This window comes from Lichenostomus cassidix, chromosome Z, assembly GCF_008360975.1.
Source record: "Lichenostomus cassidix isolate B80296 chromosome Z, HeHo_3.0, whole genome shotgun sequence".
In the NCBI taxonomy this organism is placed as follows: domain Eukaryota; kingdom Metazoa; phylum Chordata; class Aves; order Passeriformes; family Meliphagidae; genus Lichenostomus; species Lichenostomus cassidix.
In genome coordinates, this window is record NC_139511.1 from 61438419 (window position 1) to 61460890 (window position 22472).

Here is a 22472-nt window from a genome sequence, read left to right on the forward strand (position 1 = left end):
TCCTCCCCTTGCAAAGAAGTTGTAACTACAATGAAGTGTCCCCTCAGTCTCATCTTTTCCAGGCTGAACAGACCTCCAGGCTGAGCTGACCTAAGCCACTCACATGGCTTCCCCTCAAGGCCTTTCATCCTCCTCATTTCCCCCCTTGAGTCATGTTTCCTACTAATCTCTCCTATCATGTAGATGTTCTACTCCTCTTTCTTTCCTCCTCAGCAACTCTGGGTTGGTACCTGAGGTTGTTCCCATCCTTGGTTATTGGGGTCAAGCGCTTGTCATTCAAAAATGATTGCTCTGCTCATACTCATAGAACTTCGTACTTCTGAAGTACCTCTTTACATCGCATACATCCAGTGTAAGGTGATGGAAGCAGGCAGGGTTGAATGCTATTGCATTAGGGAAAGTAAAAGTAGTGGTAGCTGAACATCAAAGTGTGAGACACCTGCTGTGATAACACATGCAATTCTAACACTCTTTGAGAGAAAAATGAGTCCAGAGGCTGAAAGCATTGCTTGGTTTGAGGGAAAAACAGAAGTGAATACTGAGCCACATTTATATATTTGCCCATACTCTGGAATGACCTCCACAGACATCTGGAACAGAACACAATTAATTAGTTTGTGCTGATACAGTGGTACAAGGCATGGCTTTCTAAAGGGGGAAGAGACTTTCTAAACTGTCAGGTGGATGTGCAGTGCTCAGATGTTCTTGTTGCTGCACTTCATAGGTAGAGATTTCTTTTGAGGAAGTAATGACATTTCCATCAACAGGAACATGTACACTTTCCTTTTTAAGTGACAGAACCACTGGAACTAAATTTATTGCTCCTCAGTGTCAGTGCTTCCACTAAGCCAATGATACCACTCAGATTTAGGTTACAGCCCAGGGCACCAGCCATGGCAGTGGATCTCCTTATTCTACTAATCATTCCTATTTGCGTCACATAGAGCCTAGACTGAGACAGCTCTTTTCACTCTGGTGGAGCTCTGTTGGTGTTTGAATACAGTGGTTATGAAATATGTGGGCTTTCAATGCAAGAAAAGGTGACTAGCTTCTGCTGACTCTTGCAGGCACAATATTTTTTTTTTTTTTAATATAATAATAAGTAGTATTACATTTCCATCAAAAATTTAATTTTAGGGCAAAATGGTGAAAGGAATGGGGGGTGCCATGGACCTGGTATCTAGCGCAGAGACCAAAGTGGTTGTCACCATGGAGCACTCAGCCAAGGTAAGGTTCTGCCACTTCTTTCTAAATTAGTGTTTTGTGCTGTACCAAAAAAAAAAAAAAAAAAGAAATAAATATGAAAAAAGAGAAAAAAGAAATCTTATATTCATTCAGCTACTTCATGAGTATTCTGCTATATCATGAGGATTTGCTAGTTTTGCTGTTAGTTATTATGATGGTGCAACTGGATGCTAGGTTAGTAAGGTTCCTTTCCTCTTGTAAGTGAATCATTCACCATGGGAAAAAAAATGAAATATTAACTTGATGTTTAAAAGCTGCACACGTTTTTTCGCAACTTCATGTAAATTTAATTGGGGTGGCAATTTCCAAAGCTATAGTAGATGCTACTCTACTCTTTGCCTCAGAATAATTTGAAAAATGAGGTTTCCCGTGGCTAAATACTTGTTATGATGGAAAGATATTTACCTTTGAAGTTGCCAGTCAAATTGGTACTGACAGCTTAATAGAATATGGTTTTTTGGCATGATGAGATACAGGCTGCTGTGCATCATTATGTGTTTGGGTTAATCTAGAGACTTCTTTGTGGGGGTAGTGATATATGCCATAGATAGAAGTCCCCTACAAAAGGTCATAGGAAACTTTCCATTTGAAACTTCTAAAACAGGAGAAAAAATGTACTGAAGGAGAAAAATCTCTATATCAAATGTTTAAAAATTTACTTCTTGTTTCTGTTATTCCAAATTCGTTATATATCTGCAACAAAAAGTAGCTTTGTATTGTTCAAAATAATATCCCTTGTCAGAATTTGCATGATTAACTATAGTAAATGTGTAAATATGAGAGTAAATATATTAATAGTTGTGTGTGTTTTTAAATGAGATTTGAAGAACTAATTTTCACTTGACAAAAAAATCGAAAAATATTGTAATTTCACAATTTATACTAAACTGTGATTTCAGGGGAGACATTTTGAGTAACAGGGCTGAGTTTAACCAATAGTTTTCTTGTTTATGTGTATAAATAAATAAATATGAAAAATAAAGCAAATTCATCTTTATGACTTGCATCATTATCACACAGCCTCCCAAAAACTGTAGTAACATATGTAGTTTCCCATTTGTACATACACACACTTCAGGTATTAATATGATCTGAATAAATATTTATGCTAAATGTCTGCCTACTGTGGAATTTGGTAAAGGCTTAAGAGTCCACACACAATATAATTATTCAAAGCAGTTTTTCTCTTAAAGGTACTATTGCTAAAATACTTTCCCAAAACAGGGTTTGGAAATTGTTTGCTGGGTTGTTTTTGTTTTGTCTGTAGGAGTATTGAAACCTGAAAACAATGAAAACAGAAATAGGTTCACTGTTATGAACAGGTCAGGCACAGAATTATTTCTTTCGCCATATGTATACCTGCTTTGGGCACTTTTGTGCATGGTGTGCCTGGTGTATACTTCTGGAGAGCCAGTCACAGGTTTTCTTAAATTATTTCTTCTGCTTCTGTGAGAAGGCACTGCCAAATTAAACAATATGCATTATTTTTATTTTATTTTTAAACGGCACCTTTTCCTCTTACCTAGCCTCTTTCTGGGGTCTTCGTATGGATGCTTCTTGCTTGCTCAGAGGTGAAGAGGATGAAATAGAGAAATCTAGTGTTTAGAGATCAAAGACTGCTGTTAGAGTTTTCAGGTGCTCTTTTAAAAAAAAATTTCTAAGTAGACAAGTAAATACAGCACCCATGAGGCCAGTTCTGAAAGTCAGAAGCCTTTTGTTGGGGATGTCTGCTGCTTACAGAGCTGATTTTCTATTCATGGCTTTTTAATTCTTTACACCAAATATCTTCTTGAAATATCGTATTGCATCTGAATCTCCATATCAGAGGAGCAATCCTTCATCCTGCTCAAAGCCCAGTGTGCTACTGAGTGACAGAAATGTTTGCATCTATTGAGACAGTCTGTTGTGTCTGCTGGCTCTTTAGTAAAGGAACATTTTGTAATCTTATTCTCCAAATAAATAGGAAATCTACCATCAAACATGAAAGTTCCCTATAAATCAACAGCAGTCAAGATCTGATAAATGGAAATAGAGCGAAAAACATGGGATATAAGCAGTACCTTCAATAGACATTTTCAAGAGGTGCTGCAATAGGTAGTTTTGTGTATTTATGATCTTGTGAAGGATCTCTTTATCCTTGTCAAGTTTGGTTGTGGGGGTTTTTTTTTTGTGTGGGTTTTTTTTTCTTTTTTTGTTTGTTTTTTTTTTTATAATAGGAATGGCTTGTTGAACACTGAAGTAAATTTTCTAAGAGTTTAGTAGCCTTCTCCTTTCAGTATACATGTTGCACTTTCTAACATAGAAATAGGCTGAGTCCTCACAGCACATGCAAAATATAATTTACACTGAATTATGAGGGTAGAACTAGTATCTGTCTTATCACTCAGATAAATACTCAATGAATTTTATTCTTTTTAAACTCTGATATGCACTATGTTACAAAGACAAACAAATATGCTTTGTCCCAGACTAATTACATTTTTAATTACTTAACATGTCATGATAACCAAAATTTACAGAAGATAGATGAGACAACATGAAATGAGCTTTGTAGAAGACTCTTCAGCTTAAGAAGTGCTATTGAGGAAGGGTAACAAAGAAATACAGAAAATAATGAGGGAATGGAGAAGGTGGATGCAGAATTGTCACTGCCTTATAAACAAAGTAGGTATAACTAATTGAAATTAGCTGAAAGAACACACCCAGCTAATGAAGTTGTGGGTGATAGCAGAATGATGCAAAATCTCAAAGAATTAAGTCTATCTAGAAGGGACTAAATTATTTTGTGTGGTTGAGTTTATCAATGACAATTAAATACCATTGCCTGGATGCAATCTCTACCTCAGAAATCCGTGCATTACAGCATATCAGAAACCAGGAGGGCATATATGCAAAAGGGTATTTCAATTTTTGCTCCATATGCTTAAGCTACTTAGACACTTGGCAAATGGACCTTAAGTCAAATTAATTAGTTTTTCTTAATGTGTTTTTTGCTGAATTACCGCTTCTTTTTCATGAAGAAAACAGTAATAGAATATAAGTTTGTTATTTAATGTTTAAACCGTCCCTGTGCATCTGCATCTTAAGTTGGTGAATACTGCCTGAGAGAATTAGAAGTCAAGTTCTTACCCTCATACCATCATTGACAAGTTTTGCAAAACATAGTAAAGTAATGGCTGGTAATTTTTTCATGATGTGAAATGAGTTCTCTACACTATCCAGAAAAATGGCATGGAGACGGGTTTGAAACACTTGATTTGGGCATGACTGAAACATAGAGCACTGAATTGTAAACCCCTTTCTCATACTGTGAAAAGTTCTGATTTTAATGTGTTGTGGAAGACTAAGGACATTTTTGTTCTTCAACAACAGAACTTTTTATTTAAAGCAGACTGGACAACCTAAGGTTTTGTGTATCTACACAATAGTCTTTTCCTTTATCTAAACAAATCCTAATTAAATCTGAATAAATTCAGATGTTAAAAATCATGCAGTTCCATTTAAATTGCTCTTTTTACAGTGCCCTGGTGAATGTCTTCCAAAAGTCACAGAATCATTTAGGTTGAAAAAGACCTCTAAGATCACTGAGTCCAAACTTTGAAAAGATCAGGAAATGCATTTCATCTTTAAGGCTAACTGGTAATACAACATTCCTCAGCTCAAGTGTTAAGGTGCTCAAATGTATTAGTTCTCAGTGTCAGAGGAGCCATTCAAAACTGTCACCTCTGCAAGTCCATGTGTTTTCATCTCAATTAGGTATCAAGAAGAGACTCTTAATTTCACAGGGCTGAAAAATATATCTCATATGTTACTGAAGATATTACAAATAGCACAGATTAATCTTGGCTCTTAGGCAAATTGCACAAGGATGTTCTCAAGGTGGACAGGATATAAGTAAATGAATTGAAAGTAACTAGAATGAAGAAATAGTTCTTCACAGAGAAAGATAAATTCAAAGGCACATGGATTGCTCATTTTGTTATCACTCAGGAGTCAAACTGGCTGTGAGATGGCTCCTGAGTTTATATTAAGCCTTAAGGTAAACTGATGATTCCAAATTTTTTTCAGTATTGCATTTAGATGGTTATATGGGACATGTTACACTCTGAGAGTTTTGAAGTGCATCACTGAAAATTGGTAACTGGACAAAAAAATAAAAGCATGGGATAATGGAAGAAGCGTGCACTTAATGCTACCATTGTAAACCTCTTCAAAGTACTGACCAAAAAATGTAGTAATCCATCTGCATTCAGAGCTCTTGCAGCCAACATTAATTTAGTATGATCTACAGCCATTTGTAAACTCTTACTTTTAAAAAATGAAGAGGAAAAAAAGGAAAGAAAAAGAAAGACAAGGACTTTCCCAGACACACAGTGGGAATGGGAATTCAATGTGGATAAATAAAATGGATTTACTGTTTTCAGAGCATGCCTGTGCACTTGAACTCTGGGGATTTGAAATTCCTCTGTGTATGGCTGAATCTGCACATATTGCTTGTGATAAAGGATAAGACAGGGAAATATGTTGCCCATAATGTTGTTTTCATCCTTCATGTATCTTCAGTAAGGTTCCTTGTATCTCTTGTCCTCACACTGTAGCAGGAAGGGCAGATTATTAAGCAGCAGTGTGCAGAACTTCTAAACTCAGGAGTCCCATCAGTGCTACACTGAGATTCTTCTAGTCTGCCACAGAAGTGAATTCAAAGAGTGCTCTGATACATCGAATGTTTCAGTAACGCTGAATGGCTGCAGCTGTGATCTTCATGTATATATCTGAGTTTTTTAAAAAACTGATGTTTGTCTGTATATTGTTAAACACAGGGCAATGTTCATAAAATCTTGGAAAAATGCAGCTTGCCACTTACAGGGAAACAATGTGTTGACCGCATCATTACAGAGAAGGTAAAGTACTTTTCTTTACTCTTTGTTAATAATTTCCTCCTCTATCCCTAATAAAAGCAGCAAAGCTTAGTAAAAGTGAAGAATGTATTCAGTATCTGAATTGCCACTAAAGAACAAAGATCACCTTGGAGTTCAGGTCCAGAGATCTTGGGACTCACATTTTTGCTTTACAAACTTTCCCTGTTAGCAAACTGAACTGTACCCTTAGATGCCTTCAGAACAAAGATACTACACATAACAGGCATGAAAAGTGTGTATCTCCTTATTTTTCCTGATGTATTTCTGAAAATTTGCTGTGAGATGGAAATTTTCAAATACAGTTGTAATTACAGCTCAGGAGGTGAAGGGGCATTGTTTGTTTGGTTTCGGTCAGGGTTTTTGTTTGTTGGTTTTTTTGTTTGTTTGTTTGTTTTTGGGTTTTTTTTCCCCAGTAGAGCTCGTGTTGGTTGGGCAATTGGCATCTTCTTCTGTGTATACTATATACTGTTTCAGAGAAACATGTGGCTGTAACAGAGCTTTAGTTCTTTTGTCCTTACTTGATTCCATTTGTGAAGCAATTTATTCTCCGGTGGAAGTACATATGAGCATATGATACTGCTGCTGCTCAAAGTACATTAGTTGATCTTTTCAGCAAAGGATAAGTGACTTAAAGTTTTTTTCTGTAATCATACTCCTTTTATTATCAGTGTTTACATTTTTAAGGACTTAGAGAAGTCCCTCTGTGAGCCATACATCATGCCAAGTAGAATGCATCAAAGGTGCTGTTGTAGAATTTGCTTTCTCATGGTGGTATGTTGCTACATTTAAAGGATTTTTCTTCACAAAGTAAGGGAAAATATATTAAAATATGGAACTTCTCTTTTTAAAATTTTTATTATTCTTCTATTAACTGGCCATATACAAATTTAAGGTACAAAGAAAATGAGAGGGAACAAGGACTAATAGAAAATGAACAAGCGGAAATTCCTCAAATATTTATCAATTGCCATATTTTGTGGCTTTATAAGGAAGTGACACACATGAACAACAACATTTAGATAGTCTTTCAAATTCTGTTTCCACACTAGCATCCTGGAGTGTATGCTCCTTATGTCCAGCTTCTCTTTTAAGACTAGGAGAAGCTGTCCTTTTTCAGTACCGTAATGCAGCTTCATGTGCCCAGAGGACAACTAGAGTTTAGTACACTTCTGTGATGAGCTTAAGACTTCACTTTCATTTCAAGTTTAAGCTTCACTGGTCTTTTGCTACTAAACTTTTATTTTTAAGGAAAATTACTTTAGACCTTACAGTTTCCCTGGCAACTAGCTTGCAACCTGTGTATCTCCCTCTGGCAGGCACTATTAAAGTGCACATTGTTTTAGAGGTGTTTTTATTTGATGCACTTGTAAGTCTCAAAAGTGCAGTGCATATCTTATGAAGACATCAGACAGAGCGGTCTTTGCTCTATCAGCCTCTTCCTTTCAGGCTTTCTTTTAAAAACACTGCAAGAAATCTTATCTTGCATTGCTAGCCTCTAAAATTTCTAGCATTTGCATTGGGTGTTCAATACCTGTTGGAGAAACTTATAATCTGACAAAGATGATCTCTCTCCTGGCCTTAAAATGAAGTAAAAGAATGAGGGAGACACTCACTTCCCTTTTTTTTTTGTGGTCTCTTGGTGGACATGGTGTTGCACCAAAGAACATCTTAGCCCTTTCCTTTGAACCTCCCATTCTCTCCAGATTGGTCATTTCCTGCAGTGATAAACAATTGTACTTTTCCCCCACAAAACTAGCACATACAGTATTCTAGACGCTTTTTCTAAGTACAAATAAAGGTAGCAGAAATCTTTATTGGTCTGTCATGAAAGTGAAAAGTGGCATCTTTTGTTACTGAAGGAATGCTGTCTACTTCAGCACACCATTTGGTACAGTATTACTGCATTTGCATCCTCATTTTCTCCTTAATAATAAAAAAAGAATTCTGTTCTTTTTGAACTTAATAGGCTGTATTTGATGTGGACAAGAAGAAGGGATTGACCCTCATAGAAATCTGGGAAGGACTGACAGTGGATGATATCAAGAAAAGCACTGGCTGTGACTTCGCAGTAAGTAATTTTACAAATCAGTACAGTTAATCTGCAGTCAGAACAAATATTCTCCACAAATGCTTATCGCATGAAGACTTGTAGTTGGAGTACATATCCTCTTTGTAGGTGAGGACTGAATAGATTACCCGTGGGATTTACAATGAAAGATAATTTGGGGCTAATGTAGTATGACAATATCAGAAGCATCAGAAGTTAGGAAAATAAGGAGAGATGGAGAAATGACTAAGAGTAAAAGGAGAAATGGAAAGAAAACTTCTGTGCTTTGAAGAGGGGAGCTGATTCATCTCTGAGAGATGGATAAATATTTATTTTTTCACTGTATAACTAGTTTACCTAACTCCCTGTAGCTAATTTCCCATGCTATCTTTAGATGGAGTTGTGAATCTTTTTGACAGGACTGACTACTGTTGTGCCCTTTGTGTTAGTATTGCCAAGCAATGAACTGCTCTAAGATTGCATTGTACAAATGGAACTTAGACTCTGCATTAATCCAGAAAGCCCCTGACTTTTGAAAGTCACATCCATTCTTAAGTCTCACTTAATGTAAACACAAATTTGGCTTTTAAACGGAAAGCTGTAGCGCTCTGGAGTGTAACTGAATGCATGTGTGGTTGTTAATGTAGTTTCTTCATGGCCTGTCCCTATATGAACATTATAAAACTTTTTCTTCTGTGTTGTGAAGTCTTTTGGAGCAGTTCAATCTTCCCTTGGCAAGGACAGCAAGTATGACAGTGTACAAATTGTGCTGTAAAAATAGTTGAGGAATATTTAGTAGTGAAGTAAAATGCTCCTCTTTGCAGAATTTCATGGCATGACTATGACACCTAATGGACAGATTGCAAAGCATTTAGTATGTGCAAGAGTTTTTTATTAAGGCTTTGAGCATACTCTTGGTAGTAAGTAAAACTTCCTGAGAAATGAACCTGTGAAATTTCATTTATTTCCTGTGTCCATAAGAGAGCATTTCTGATAACTAAATATGATTGTGTATGTTTCTCCTTAGGTATTTTAAATAAAGATCTGTTCACTGCTGAAAATATCTTTAATTATTTGTGAAAAAAATTGTTGGATTAAAGACTAGTGGCCTGCAACTGCAGATTGCAGAAAGCTGCTATGGAATCACTTTGCTAGGTTACTACTTTTCCATGTAATATTTTAGGGAAGTAATTATTATTTTTTAATTTAAAATTGAAGCACGCTTCCATATACAGCAATTCTGTGTGGAAATGAAATGATTCATTCAGCTTCTGACTTTGATCTAGGAAAAAATTATCAATTTTTTAAAACTTTGATAATGTCAAGACTTCTTTTTCTTGGGCTGATCCACCTGTTAAGCAGCTACCATCCAGAATTAAAACATAAACATGAACTTTGTAGGTTTGTGTCTATTGCAGTCACTTTGGCTCTTTTTGCATTTTCTGTTCTTTTGTGTTTAATTTAGGGAGTAACTTCATTACAAAGTTTAGTAAGCATTTAAATAGATGTAAACTACAGGAAAGGACTTTGTTTTCAGAAGACAGCACTCCTTACTTGTTCCAAGCCTGTTTGTTTAAAAGGATTTGGGGTTTTTTGGTTGAGATGACCAATAGATATATATTCAATTAAGTGTGCGTTTCCCAAAGTAAAGACCAGCAGCCTATGCTCAAGGCAGTGAAAGCAGAAGCAAACAAAAATTCAGAGAAAGAAGTGATAAGGTTAAAATTATGGGCTATGAGATTAAGCTTTGCAGCAGGCATGATTGGGCAAGACAATTAGGTCCAAAGAAAAGATTAACACCACCTGCTGTTCCTTGGTGCTTTCCTGGAAATGTTACAAAGGAGTGATATAAATTTCAAATCTTTAGTGTAGCCTGAAGTTAGCAGTTGATGAGAGGTACTGGAACAATGCCCTGTCTGGGTCCCTGGGATATGTCTCTCTAGGATTAGGAAGGGACACTTCACAGGTACCTATAGTTTCCTTGTTCTCCAGAAGGCAAATTCCAGCACAGTCTGCTTTGTTTGGCTGCCGCAGTCATGCATGAGATCACGAGCCTCAATGAAGGAGCTGTGGGTCATGGAAAATGTAGATGCTTCTTGGTTTATGCATTTACATGAGCTTACCTTGAAAGCAGTGTCTTGCATAACTGCTTGCAAAGCAGTGCTTGTTTGCAAAGTGTGTACCTCTGCCAGAGTATGCACATGGGTCAGCATGACATACTGATGGGTGCTTACAAAAGTGCCCAAAATCTCTGCAGCACTGCAGATTGAAAGCATGACATGAACCTCAATTATTCATTTATTAAACCTGTGCCATGGAAGTGCACCTTTTTCTTTTTCTTTTTCTTTTTCTTTTTCTTTTTCTTTTTCTTTTTCTTTTTCTTTTTCTTTTTCTTTTTCTTTTTCTTTTTCTTTTTCTTTTTCTTTTTCTTTCTCTTTCTCTTTCTCTTTTTCTTTTTCTTTTTCTTTTTCTTTCTTTTCTTTCTTTCTTTTCTTTTTCTTTTTCTTTTTCTTTCTTTTCTTTTCTTTTCTTTTCTTTCTTTTCTTTTCTTTCTTTTTCTTTTTCTTTTCTTTTCTTTTCTTTCTTTTTCTTTTTCTTTTTCTTTTTCTTTTTCTTTTCCCTTTTTTTTCCTTTTCCTTTTCCTTTTCCTTTTCCTTTTCCTTTTCCTTTTCCTTTTCCTTTCTTCCTTTCTTCCTTTCTTCCTTTCTGCCTTTCTGCCTTTCTGCCTTCCTGCCTTCCTCCCTGTCTCCCTCCCTCCCTTCCTCCCTTCCTTTCTCCCTCCCTCGCTCCCTCTCCTCTTCACCCATCTTTCCCACCCCATCCTGTAAAGGATGTTTCCAGGCCACAGTACCCCAATCCTCCTATCACTGAAATCCTTACCAAATCTTCTGTTGAAATCTTTGATAGCAAGGCTGGCTCACTGTTGTGTAATACTGGACCCTTGAAGGCCTGAATTTCATACATAGGAAACAACAACAGGTCCTTTGCTTAGTTTTGAATTTCAGAAAATAGAAATTCGAGCATTGTGATAGGCATTTATTTGGACTGCAGCATCCTTGGTCCTTTTTCTTCACATTTCAAAACTGCCTCAGGCTTTCTTGCAAGAGTAACAGTTGTGCTTGTGATTATTTATGTTCACTGAATGAGACATCTTGGGTTTATTTATATCGGTGACAGGAGCTTTAGTGATATTGTATTGCCACAGTAAAAGCAGGATCATATATTTTCCTAGTTTGAAACAGAACTAATCAGGGAGCTGACCCCTTTTTCTTGCAGCTTTTTTTCAGTAGATGCAGTGCATGATCCAAACTTAAACAAATATCTCTCTAGGTTGGCTAGAAAAGAAATTCTAAGGAATGGCTGTATCTTTATATGTAACTGCCTCACCTCATGTAGACTGCTCCTGTTTGGAGAGGAGAACTTCATAGTCTGTATGGCCATATTTGAGACACATTTGACTATACAATTCCATTTCACAGCCTGCTTGCTTGGAAAAATATCTCCTAAAGAATGTTTGCAACAACAAAATGTGAAAGGAAACATGATTTAGAGTCAACAATCTTCATTATAGACTGGCATAATATAAAAAATAACTAATTCACCCTCAATTTTACTGTGCTGTGAAGCCAAAATGTTGGCTTATCTTGCATGCTTAGAAAAGATTTGCTGTAGCCTAGCATATAGATGACCTTGGCAGGCAATCTGTTTGGGCTTGTACTGCCTTATACCATTGATGAGACTGTGACAGAACATACTTTTGCATATGCATTTAATTATAAAAATAATCAGGATAAGTCACAAATCCCCACCAAACCAGGTTTCTTTCCTTAATTTTAAAGCCTGTTTTTTTCAAAATGTTCTTAAAAGATAACATGAAGTTTAGGAAAAGCATCTGCCAAGGCTAGTGTATGTTTAAAAAGAAATTGTCTGTCCAAGTTCATTGAGTTCAAAATTATACAGGATAAAGATTTTATTTTCTGGAAGTACATTTTCCTTTGAGAAACATTTTCTTTTGAGGCTGTTGCAAGATTGAGTTGGTTTTTAAATGTTGTGGGTTTTTTTCCTAATCAATCACCCCTGCTGCAAAGATCACATTAAGAAAGAAGACATTTTTGTATCATATATACATGTATATTTGATGTTAGAATTGTGATTTGCACTTTTCTGAAATTTAAAAATAGGCTTTAAAAAGATATGATAAACTTTTATAAATTTAACAAATATGCTAACTTTTTTTTGAGCGGCTGACTTTAAATTTTTGAACAGTAACTTGATGTTGCATTCTTGTTGAGGTCAATAGAACTTATCAGGGTTCAGCATTACTCAGCATCAAGCCCTGAAGGAATATTTGCTCCGTAGAAATTCAATTAAATAAGCATAGGGCTGTTTTTGTAGATGAAAAGGGTCCTTTAGGTTTGGGAATCAGAGATTCAAAGGGCTTGAACTGCAGCAAGCCCCGGAGGCCACATACTGGACTGCAAACTCCTCCCAGAACACCTACCTATCCAACATTAGCAAAGAATTTGAAGCTTCCAAGATAAGACGTTCTTCCTGTAAGTGAAATAATATTAACAACGTGTTGCTTAGGAGGTGCTGTAAGAAAGCAGCCTCTCTGAAGCTGTGCACTGTGAATACAGTCTGCATTAAGCCCCTTCTGCCCTTACCTAATGCTGCGCTCTTAGCACAGGTTGATACTGGATTGACTGTCTCTGTTGGGATTTAAAGCAGTGGACTCCAGGGGCTTTCTGCATTTCAGACTTGATTACTCTTTGTTTTCCAAGCACAAACCATCCCTTTTGTTACACTGGCACTTTCCTGCTTTTTTTAATCATGTTTCAATAAGAGCAAAAGTTGCTTTTGGGTCCAGTTCTGAGTGGTGCTGGGCTCTCGCCACCTCCATTATCTTGAGCAGGAATGATGGCACATCACACTCACAGGCATCAGACCCTTCTGAAGTGGATAGTGGCACACACAAATGACAGCTGTTAGCATCAGATGTGCAGACCACATTTAATGTAATGTGCTCATCAAATGTAAAATGCTTGATGTTTTGTTGGTACTGAAATCTACAACATAAGAAAAAAACAGTAATCTCTCCAGTAATTGCCTCTGTCATTGTTTGCAGAATACAGATTTTAGTGGTTCTATCTTTGCCCTCCAGTGTTTACCTTTATTTCAATGGAACCATCCCTGGCTGTGGCAGAAATAGGCCCAGATAAAGTGAGGCACATAGTAACTTGGACTCTGAAATGTTGAAACTTTTCTGGAACTTGTCCAGGAATGCTGATGCATTGTACCTATTACATCTATTTATTATCCTAGTTCACACACAACTTTGAAAAAAATCAATGAATGGTTGCCATCCACTGAAAACATTTCATTAGCATTTGATAAGTAAACATATTCTTCATGAACTAAGTTTTCCTCAGTGGCTCTTCTCATAAGGTTGTAAATGATGATACATAGTGGCTGGAGGAAGGATCACATAGAAATCTGAATGGTACAGAAAGTACGGCCTTGTACCTCTAAAAGAAAGAGACTTTAATGCTGGAAGAGGCACTTACACATTATTGTTTCATGAGTTAGCTTTTCGAGGACTGTTAACTGAAAAAGATGGGTTAAGGAGGCAGGAGGATGCAGGAGGTGATGCTTCCATGGGGCACATTAATCGACTAGGAGGCAGATTATCCATGGAACTGTTTTTCATCCTGAAAATGTAAGATCGCCTGAGTTATTTCTGATCCTTTTCCTGGGGTTTCACTTTAAATAGGGCTGGGAACAGGAGGTAGTTAAAGAGGCTTGGATCTTCTGTGGAGACCTGCTCCTCAGGGGTCTTGTGTAGACCTGCAATGAGAGTTCAAGCAAATGTTAACCACTGCTACTCTACAAAGTCTTCTCTGTATTGTTCCTATTTACACCTTCTTTCCTCATCTAGCTCCCTATTTAGGCTTACTGTGTTTTATTCTTGGTCTGCTGTACATCTCATAATATCACTAATTGAATTTTGTGAGCATATGGAATTGTAGCAGTAGAACACATAGATGTGTCCTAATACAAAAATTAATTTTAATGGAAAAAGGTGAGTTTTTCTTTAAAAAGCAAAATTAGAATTAATAACCTATATAATCATTAAACAAATAAAATTAAATGTGAATGAAAGAAGGGCATTTAAAAAATAGGAAATATAAATTTTATGTTGTGTTACATCATCATAAAAAAAAATCCCATCAAATGTATCCATATACAATAGTTGCAGAATGTTTGTCATATATATACCTTTGATTATATATCCCCTGCTAACATTCATGTTCCAAAGCTCAATTGACTGTTTCTGCACAGAAGGCTCTGCAGGGGGGCAAGTACAGGTTCATCTGCCCAAGTTTAATATTCTTGCATTCTTATACCAGAAACCTATCTGAAAATAAATGAAGCTGGGAGTCTGAATACTAGCACCGCACATATCTTGTACTCTTGCATCAGAAAATTTAGTTGTGCTAGTGTTTATCTCTGACATCCTGCAAATATGGCAGTTAGATAAGTACAGTGTTTTTAGTCTTCAGTGGTATATAGTTGATAGAAGTGGGTTGTACTGCTAGGTCTTTTCTGTATGACAACTGTTCTGGTTTTTTTCCTCCTCTTTTTGCCAGGTTTCACCGAAACTAATACCAATGAGGCAGATTTAAATGTGAAATACAGACTGGGCTTAAGTCGCAAGAAGGCTTGTTTCCAAATGTAAGAACCTGGTGACTGTCTTGGAATTTTACTTTTTTTTCCTCTTTTCTTTTTCTTTAAGGGCTTTGTAAGTAGTTTTCAGATAGTTAAACTCAGGCTGTGACTATAAGTCTAAACTGTATTTTGCTTTCATAACATTACCAAATTTAATGGAATGGTGAATATAATCTCTAAGTTTTGAATCATGTTATAGTAAAATGTTAATGATCATTGTAAAAAAAGACAAAAAAAAAGTCTTGTAGTCTCTCTGCCAAATACTAGGGTTTTTTTACACAGAATTAGAAAACAACTGTGCAAAACTTATGATTGCCTCTGTGTTTCCTGATACCTGTTGCTCTGGAACTACAGCACTTACCATGTTCATTCTCCTGTAAAAGTGTGGGTTTTTGTTTTCTGGAGTGGTCTATAACAAATATATGTATCTGTAGAGAGATGTTGGGAATATGGACTTTCCTTTTCCTGAACCTTTTCATCAGCCTGTAACAAAATTGTTTAAACCAGTGGAAATAAGTGGGACCTAAATGTATCTGCTGTTTCTGCAGAGTGTATCTGTTGGTATTAAGAGGCCTACACCTCCCAAAATCCAACTGTGACCCTTTATATTTCAGTCATACAAATGAGAATGGGGCTAGGGAAAAGGAGGAAGATGAAAAAGTGTCCATCCTAATGCAGACAACTGTTAGCTGCATAATTTCCCACACAAACTGCTCTAATTCTCCAGATATAATGCTTCTCTCCAGCTCCCAGTCAAAGGCAAATTAACATTGTTTCAGGACTCAGGTCCGTCCTTCCAGTGTTGCACAGAAAAACAGGGGAAGAGAACACCTTGTTGTGGACACCTTGAAGATCCTTGTGAAGGGAATATAGATAATTAAGGGTAAAAGCAGTAAATTTGCACCACTTGTCAGTCAAGGCCTCAGCAAAACCTAAAGAGTTTGGAACCCAATGTCATGATAACTAGAATGAATGCCTTGAGACAATCAAAAATGAGAAGATGTTATATCAGAGGCATTTTGATGAAGATATTCTTTTCCCTGTCAATTACAATATAATTTTTATATTTTGTTACTTTTGCAAATAGGTAAAATGACAGCATTGGATCTCACAGACCAAATCAGTATGGTATATCTTTATTACACAGAGCATGAATTGACTGAAAATCAACATTTACTAAAATACAGTGTTCTTCCCAATATAATGGTTTCTGTCATTTCTGTCGTTTCTGTCATTTGTATAAATAGGAGCATGTAAAACACTTCAGTTAAAATACTTCCTGGCATAATGTTTGACATCAGCACTGGAGCATATTAACTGACTGCTGAAAAACAAGTAACATGTAGATGCACAAGAAAAAGTGTACATAATGCCTATCATACATGTAATAAGCATGCTAAGCACATGATATAGAAAGGCATTCTGATACTAAGTGAATGAAGCATTCACCATTGTCAATGTGTATTATGGAAGGAATGTAACACATTTCTTGGAGAATCAGATAGAAAAATCATGCGATATTTAGCTCTTGTGCTAGCCTTTGTACTGCATTTTTCCATTCTAGAATAAGAAATGCTTCACTTCTTGGAGCAGTTACAAAAATTGTCTTGATACACACATGGGTTTTATGGCAATAAAACTGCTTTGATTGGAGGTATTATTTTGTATAGGTACACTTAGTTATTGTTTAGTACCCTAAACAATTCTTTGGTAATCTCTTGTCAATACCATAAGAAGCTATCCTTCATCCCAGAAAGAAATAAACAAAATGCCTTTGTAAACACCATTATGCCAGTACAAAAGTGTTCCCATAATCCTAAACTGTGACTTGAACTCCTGGCTGCTAATGGGTAGTTGGCCATTGTGTAGCCTGAATCTGTAGGCAAGACCTGATGCTGAGCCCATTGGAAAGGAATGTGTTGTACAAAGACCAGTGCTAATTTCGTGATTAATGTACACAAGTGATTTGGTTGATAGGTAATTTGCGCTGAAGACTTGAAACTACATTTATTGTAGTGCTCCAGTATATCTTAATACAGTATGTTAGTTTTCACATGTGCTCTCTATTTAGGCTATTTAGGTATATCCCCTGTGTTACTCACTCATTCCAAACAAGTTAAGTTTGGCCATTTTTATTGCTGTGGAGGTGGACTGAAGTTCTGCTCACAGAAGTTTTACAGATTAAAAATCTGTGCCCAATAAAACCTGACTATTTTAGCGCACTGTAAACAGTTTCACTTTGGGATAGAGCAGCCCAGAGGCCTCTTCCCCAGTCCATTAAAACACTTCAGTGACAATTCTTACCCATGTGGTGCTGTGCACAATAAAAGGTGCCTGTCTTTGCCTTCGGGGCCAGAGATGGGTGAAGAGCTACTCTTAGGGGATGGGTGTAGTCCCTGGACATGTTTTGTTCATCTTCACTCAAAGCTCTCCTAGAGTACCCAAAATGGATGCTGGGTTTAGGGGAGGATTATGAAAACTATTATACAGGGGAAGGCAGTTACTATTAACTTATCCAGAGGGAAAAATACCCACAAAAACAAAACAAAAAGACCAAAGAACACTAACACTTAAATACGTGGGCAAGTGTTAAAGAAATCTATAAACGAAAATGTTTATCTATTGCCATTACCTATGCTACATTAGTTGTAGGACTGATTAGTTGATTACAGTGAACATTTACACATCTGTGAAGTACAGGAGAAGTGTCTGAGGGCAGGATCAGGTGTACAGCTGCTTCTGCCATTGAATTTCGCTTTGCTGGCACACGCACAGAAGCCATTGTTGTCAGTGACACATGGCTGTAAACAGACTAATGACCTGGTAATGTCTGGGAGTTCAGCACCTTGGTTTCTGAATCGAAGAATTAGGAGCCAAGAACTCCTGATTTCCAGCTTTTCTGGTTCTCCACTTACTGCCTTGTGGAACGTCAGCTGTGTTCTCTGCCTTGTCTCCTGTTGCTGGAAAAGGGGATGTTTTTCTTCCTACCTCACAGGGATGTTGTGAGGAATAAGAAGCTAAGGTTTGTGCAAGAGGTTCTTTGTTTCTCTTCTGCTTGGGGATCACACTTGATCAAGAGTGTGGAAGAGCACTTGAAGACTGTCATATGTGCTGTACGTTTGAGTTCTGTGTCTTATCTGTGTCAGTGTTAATGCAAGAGAGCAGAAGTACATGGTGCTGAAAATTGGGGATAAAAGGAGAACAGGCTCTCTCCATACACAGTAATGATGCTGTAGCAACAGGAGACAAGACATGTATGTCACACATGAATTTTTTTATCTTGAGGACAATAGATTGTGGTAAAATATTGGTATTGTTATGAAAATGTCATGAGTCCGCACAAGCTAATTGCAACAAGCTTTGAATCCAGTTTTAAAACTCTTTTGTTAAGCAGGATTAAAAATTAAAGCACTCCTAAGTATTTCCTGCTCTGTGGACACAAGTGTGGTTCATAGGTAAGGTATACTCTGAGCAGTAGTTGCAGTAGTTGGTATTGCAGGGATGAAGGTTTATTGGGACTGAAATCATTCCCTGTTTGACAGCACTTCACAAGACAAGGACAGTTGATACTCTTTGTCCTGAAGATGATGATTCTACTATATTATCACATTGGACTTACTTCACTTTATATTTTATTGATCTTTTGTCCCTGAAAAAAGAAAAAAATATAGAAAACATAGTTGTACTGTAAACTCTGCAAACTGAACATCAAAGTCCTTCTATGTATTTGCAAAACAATCAATAAAGTAAAGATTTAAAATCTCAGGGTTTGCCTATTGTTATCATTTTTGTGGTGTTCTGTTCTGCTTTTAGAAGTAAAAGTTCAGCTTGTGTTCACACCAGCATGTCACACCTCAGCACACAGCAAAACCTCAAGGTCTTGTCTGAATGTGGATGGATTTGATAAACAGAAATAATGAGGCTCGAAAATCAGTTAACAGCTGGATTCTACATGTTCACTCTTCTCACTGATGTCTCTGTTGGGTCAATCTCAAACATAATTATCACATTCATTTTTGAAATTACTTGTTTTTCAATCAAGTTAAATAATGGACTGCATATGTAGTCCTTAGAGAAGCGATTTTTTACCTTTTGATTAAAACTGCTGTAGAACTGATCATATTTGCGATGTTAATCATCGATGTTAGCGTGTGGCTGCACTCTGAAAATTGTACTAGATGACACGCAAAGACAAATTCCATTAACCACCTACTGAATGATAAACTAGATGATTGCAAAGGGATGAAAATGTCTGCATGTAGTGGGATCATCCTTCCATACCTGTCGTAAGGTCATGCGTAAATGTGTCATAGAATCATTTTCTCTTCAGCATCATCAGAAAGCAGGTTGATAAATGTGAAGAAAAATGTTTAGAGTCATTAAAAAAAGAACTGATGTTTTGCTCTGAAATGAAACTCTTCAGTTATTTATGTGTGTGGTCAAAATCCAACACCCCTGTGAAGGGGGCTAGAAGGTAAGTGCCAAAACCACTGAGATAATACACCAGTGTTGCAGCTTTGAAACCACTCATACAAACGTGGAAGGTTACATTTTTCTCTGACAAGAGGAGAATGTAAGTTACAGGCATATCAGAAAAGTTTTGTGATACCTTGTATGTCTTTTGTTGCTGCCTATTGTGCTGTTTTGGGCTTGGGTAGAGTTAATTTTCTTCACAGTAGCTGGTATGGGGCTGTGTGCTGCATTTGTGCTGAACACAATGTTGATAACATAGGGATGTCTCCCTTATCCTGAGCAGTGCTTGCACGGTGCCAAGGCTTTTTCTGCTCCTCATTCCACCCCACCAGTGAGGAGGCAGGGGATCACAGGAGCTGGGAGGGGACTTAGCCGGGACATCACTTCTTTGCTGCACAGCACTACTCTGAGCCCCTCTTCTGCACAGATCCACCTGCTCCTGCAGATCAGGGATCAATTCTTAACATACCTACACCACAGTGTGTTTGGCAGCTTTAAATGGAAGAATTTCAGGGAACACTAGGATGGAGGCGGAATTTCTTTTCTGAATGTATTTACATCAAATCATGTCTTGGTTTGTAAGAGAGGTGGCTACCAAAGAAGGCAGGAACCTCCCTTGGAAATGGAGAATATAACCCCCCTTCCCTCCAAATTGTTATAACTTTGGAATCAAGGGCTTTCAGGCAAAGATATGGCGAGAAAGGAATAACAGTTCTTTACCAGTATGTCTAACAAGGCAAACAAACAACACCAAGGGCAGCAACAGCAAACAGCAGAAAGCCAGGAGCAGCTCTGCTGTCACACACCCTCCTCGGTGCAGTTCCGCTCACAGCCGCCAGGGGCGCTGCTGCTCCCGGCCGGGCAGGCAGGGGCGATGGTTCCCCCGCCGGCAGGGGGCGCTGTGGCGCGAGTTCAGCGTCTCCCTCACGCAGCAATGGCGGGCGGGCTGCGGCAGGGAGCTCGGAGCTGCGGCAGGGAGCTCGGAGCTGCGGCAGGGAGCTCGGAGCTGCGGCAGGGAGCTCGGAGCTGCGGCCGGAACGGCAGGGCTGGCTCGGCCAGGGGAGCCAGCAAGAGGCAGCAGAAACTCTGCAGCTGTGGAAGGAGCCACGGCAACGGCTGGTCCCGGGGTCAGGCTGTGCAGAGGGAAGAGCAGCCCCGCGGTGGGGAACGGGGCGCTCCCGGCTCTGGGCTCCCGAACAGCCGAGGCAGAGGAACGAGCCAGCAAGCCCAGTCACAGGGCCCAAGGAAAAAGAAATAAAAAGAGACAGGCAAAGCCTCAGTGCAACAGTATCTCTGCTAGAGAGAGAGCACGAAGGGCAGCCAGCCGAATCCAGCGCCCAGGAGGACAGGGTGGAGCTGCCCCTTGCCCCCCGCCCAATTCTCCCAGGAAATCTCGGGTTGGCTCGCAATCATCGGGATATGCCCGGAGCCAGAGAGGAGGTGGGGTGGCCACCATCCCAGATGCAAAACAAGAACAAAAAGGAGAAAAAAATCAACCAACAAAACCCAAACGTGGTATGGGATGAAAGAACATCCCAAGACACATCAGATTCTGAGGCCCCAGCAAAGATAAAGGTAGCTATTGTGTTTGTTTTATGAAAATTTGCTGTGCCTGATTCACATGTTTATGCACGTATTTAGAATAAGTAAGGGTGTGGGAGAAATCCTCACCTTCAAGGCGATTGGGTTCTCCATCTGCCTCCCATGGTACTTTGGTTTTGTTCATTGTATTTTACTGGCGTAATGGCTTGCAGAAAGAAGCAGAACATTCCTTATTTGTGGGAGCAGCAGAGTCTAAAACTGGAATTTTTATTTCCATGTTCTTAAAACTGTCCCCTGAGCATGCAATCCAGAGAAAAACTGTTTAATTTGTGTAAAGCTTTGACAGATGACTAGACTGCAGCTGCTGCAATGCTTTCGGGCATTGCCCCTGCTGCTATTGCACAGGTGAGAAATGTTGCCTTTGGTGCAGTGCAGATCATCAGACCTGTGCCTGTATGAGGTTCACATGCTGGTGTCCACCCACCTGGCTGCTGAAGGGTCTCACCATGTGTGTAAGTTCGTGTTTTTTTCAACATAGAAGTGGCACAGCCCCAGCTCCTTTGAAAAATTGTGATGATGTTTCTTTCCCTGTATTGACTCAGCAGGGAGAGTTTTTGTGAAGGTTCAGCTCCTAACCCTGTCCAGTAAGATTCAAAGCACATCTCGCTTGTCCCAGGAAAACACCTAACCAGCCACGCTTCTCAGTGAGCTGTGTGAGAGAGCTGCTCTAGGGAATAATGTCTTACTTTACAGAAAGGATGGCAAAAGCTGCAAGGCTGTGAATGAAGTCGAGCAGGAGATGCTCATCTAGTACACAAGTAATTTTCCCAGCATTGGCAAGGCCTGAATTATCCTTCAAAGAATGGCTCTTCTTTTATTAACATGGGCTTTCAAATGTGTTAGCAGCTCATTTCCCCTCTTTTCTGGCTCTCCCATGTGTAAGCACCTACCTGCATTAACTCAGGTGTCAGGGCAGGAGCAGATTAAAACTGTGAAGTCTTCTGCAGAACTTCAGGGAGGTCAAGCAATGTAGTGTTATAGGACATCAGCACGGTACAGAAAAGATTCTAATCCTTTTAGAATCTAATCCTTTCAGGATTAGATTGTCTAAATGAGTCAAATTTGTTTACAGGTGCCCATGCCAATTACTTTTATTGTTTGGATAAATTTGTAAATATTCCCTTTGGTTCTGTCACTGGAAAGTATGTAGTACATAGGTGGAAAAGGGAACTGAAAACTTCTGTAAATGCAGGCAAAACCTGTTTCAAGAAGAGTGGAAATTGCAGCCAGGAGGAGAATTAGTGTGCATAACCTGAACAAAAGCACCATGAAAAGCAAACTTATGTGTTACTCTGAAAAAACAAAGGCAAGCCACAGAAGCAACACGTTGGTGTCACTTAAAAAATTATGCATTAATTTAAGACAAATTCAATCTCATCTTTTTAAGCGGCAAGTGAACAAAGACTATGAATTGGATCTGGTGCCTGTATTCTGCAAAATCTTGTTTCCCCCCACCCCTT

General features: G+C 38.3%; 1 protein-coding gene across 2 annotated transcripts in view; it reads left to right on the plus strand.

Annotated features, from left to right (window-relative positions):
* OXCT1 (3-oxoacid CoA-transferase 1) overlaps window positions 1-18702 on the plus strand; it is an 84883-nt gene extending 66181 nt beyond the window's left edge. The window contains exons 14-18 of one of the 2 annotated variants that reach the window (XM_085042995.1): window positions 1138-1227; window positions 6066-6146; window positions 8131-8232; window positions 14859-14943; window positions 16021-18702. In XM_085042995.1, coding sequence (XP_084899121.1) covers window positions 1138-1227; window positions 6066-6146; window positions 8131-8232; window positions 14859-14894 — 309 coding nt within the window. In that variant the 3' untranslated portion in view covers window positions 14895-14943; window positions 16021-18702. Of the gene's footprint in view, window positions 1-1137; window positions 1228-6065; window positions 6147-8130; window positions 8233-14858 lie in introns of both variants that reach the window. The other variant, XM_085042994.1, reaches the window with a different exon arrangement.
* The last annotated feature ends 3770 nt before the right edge of the window (window positions 18703-22472 follow it).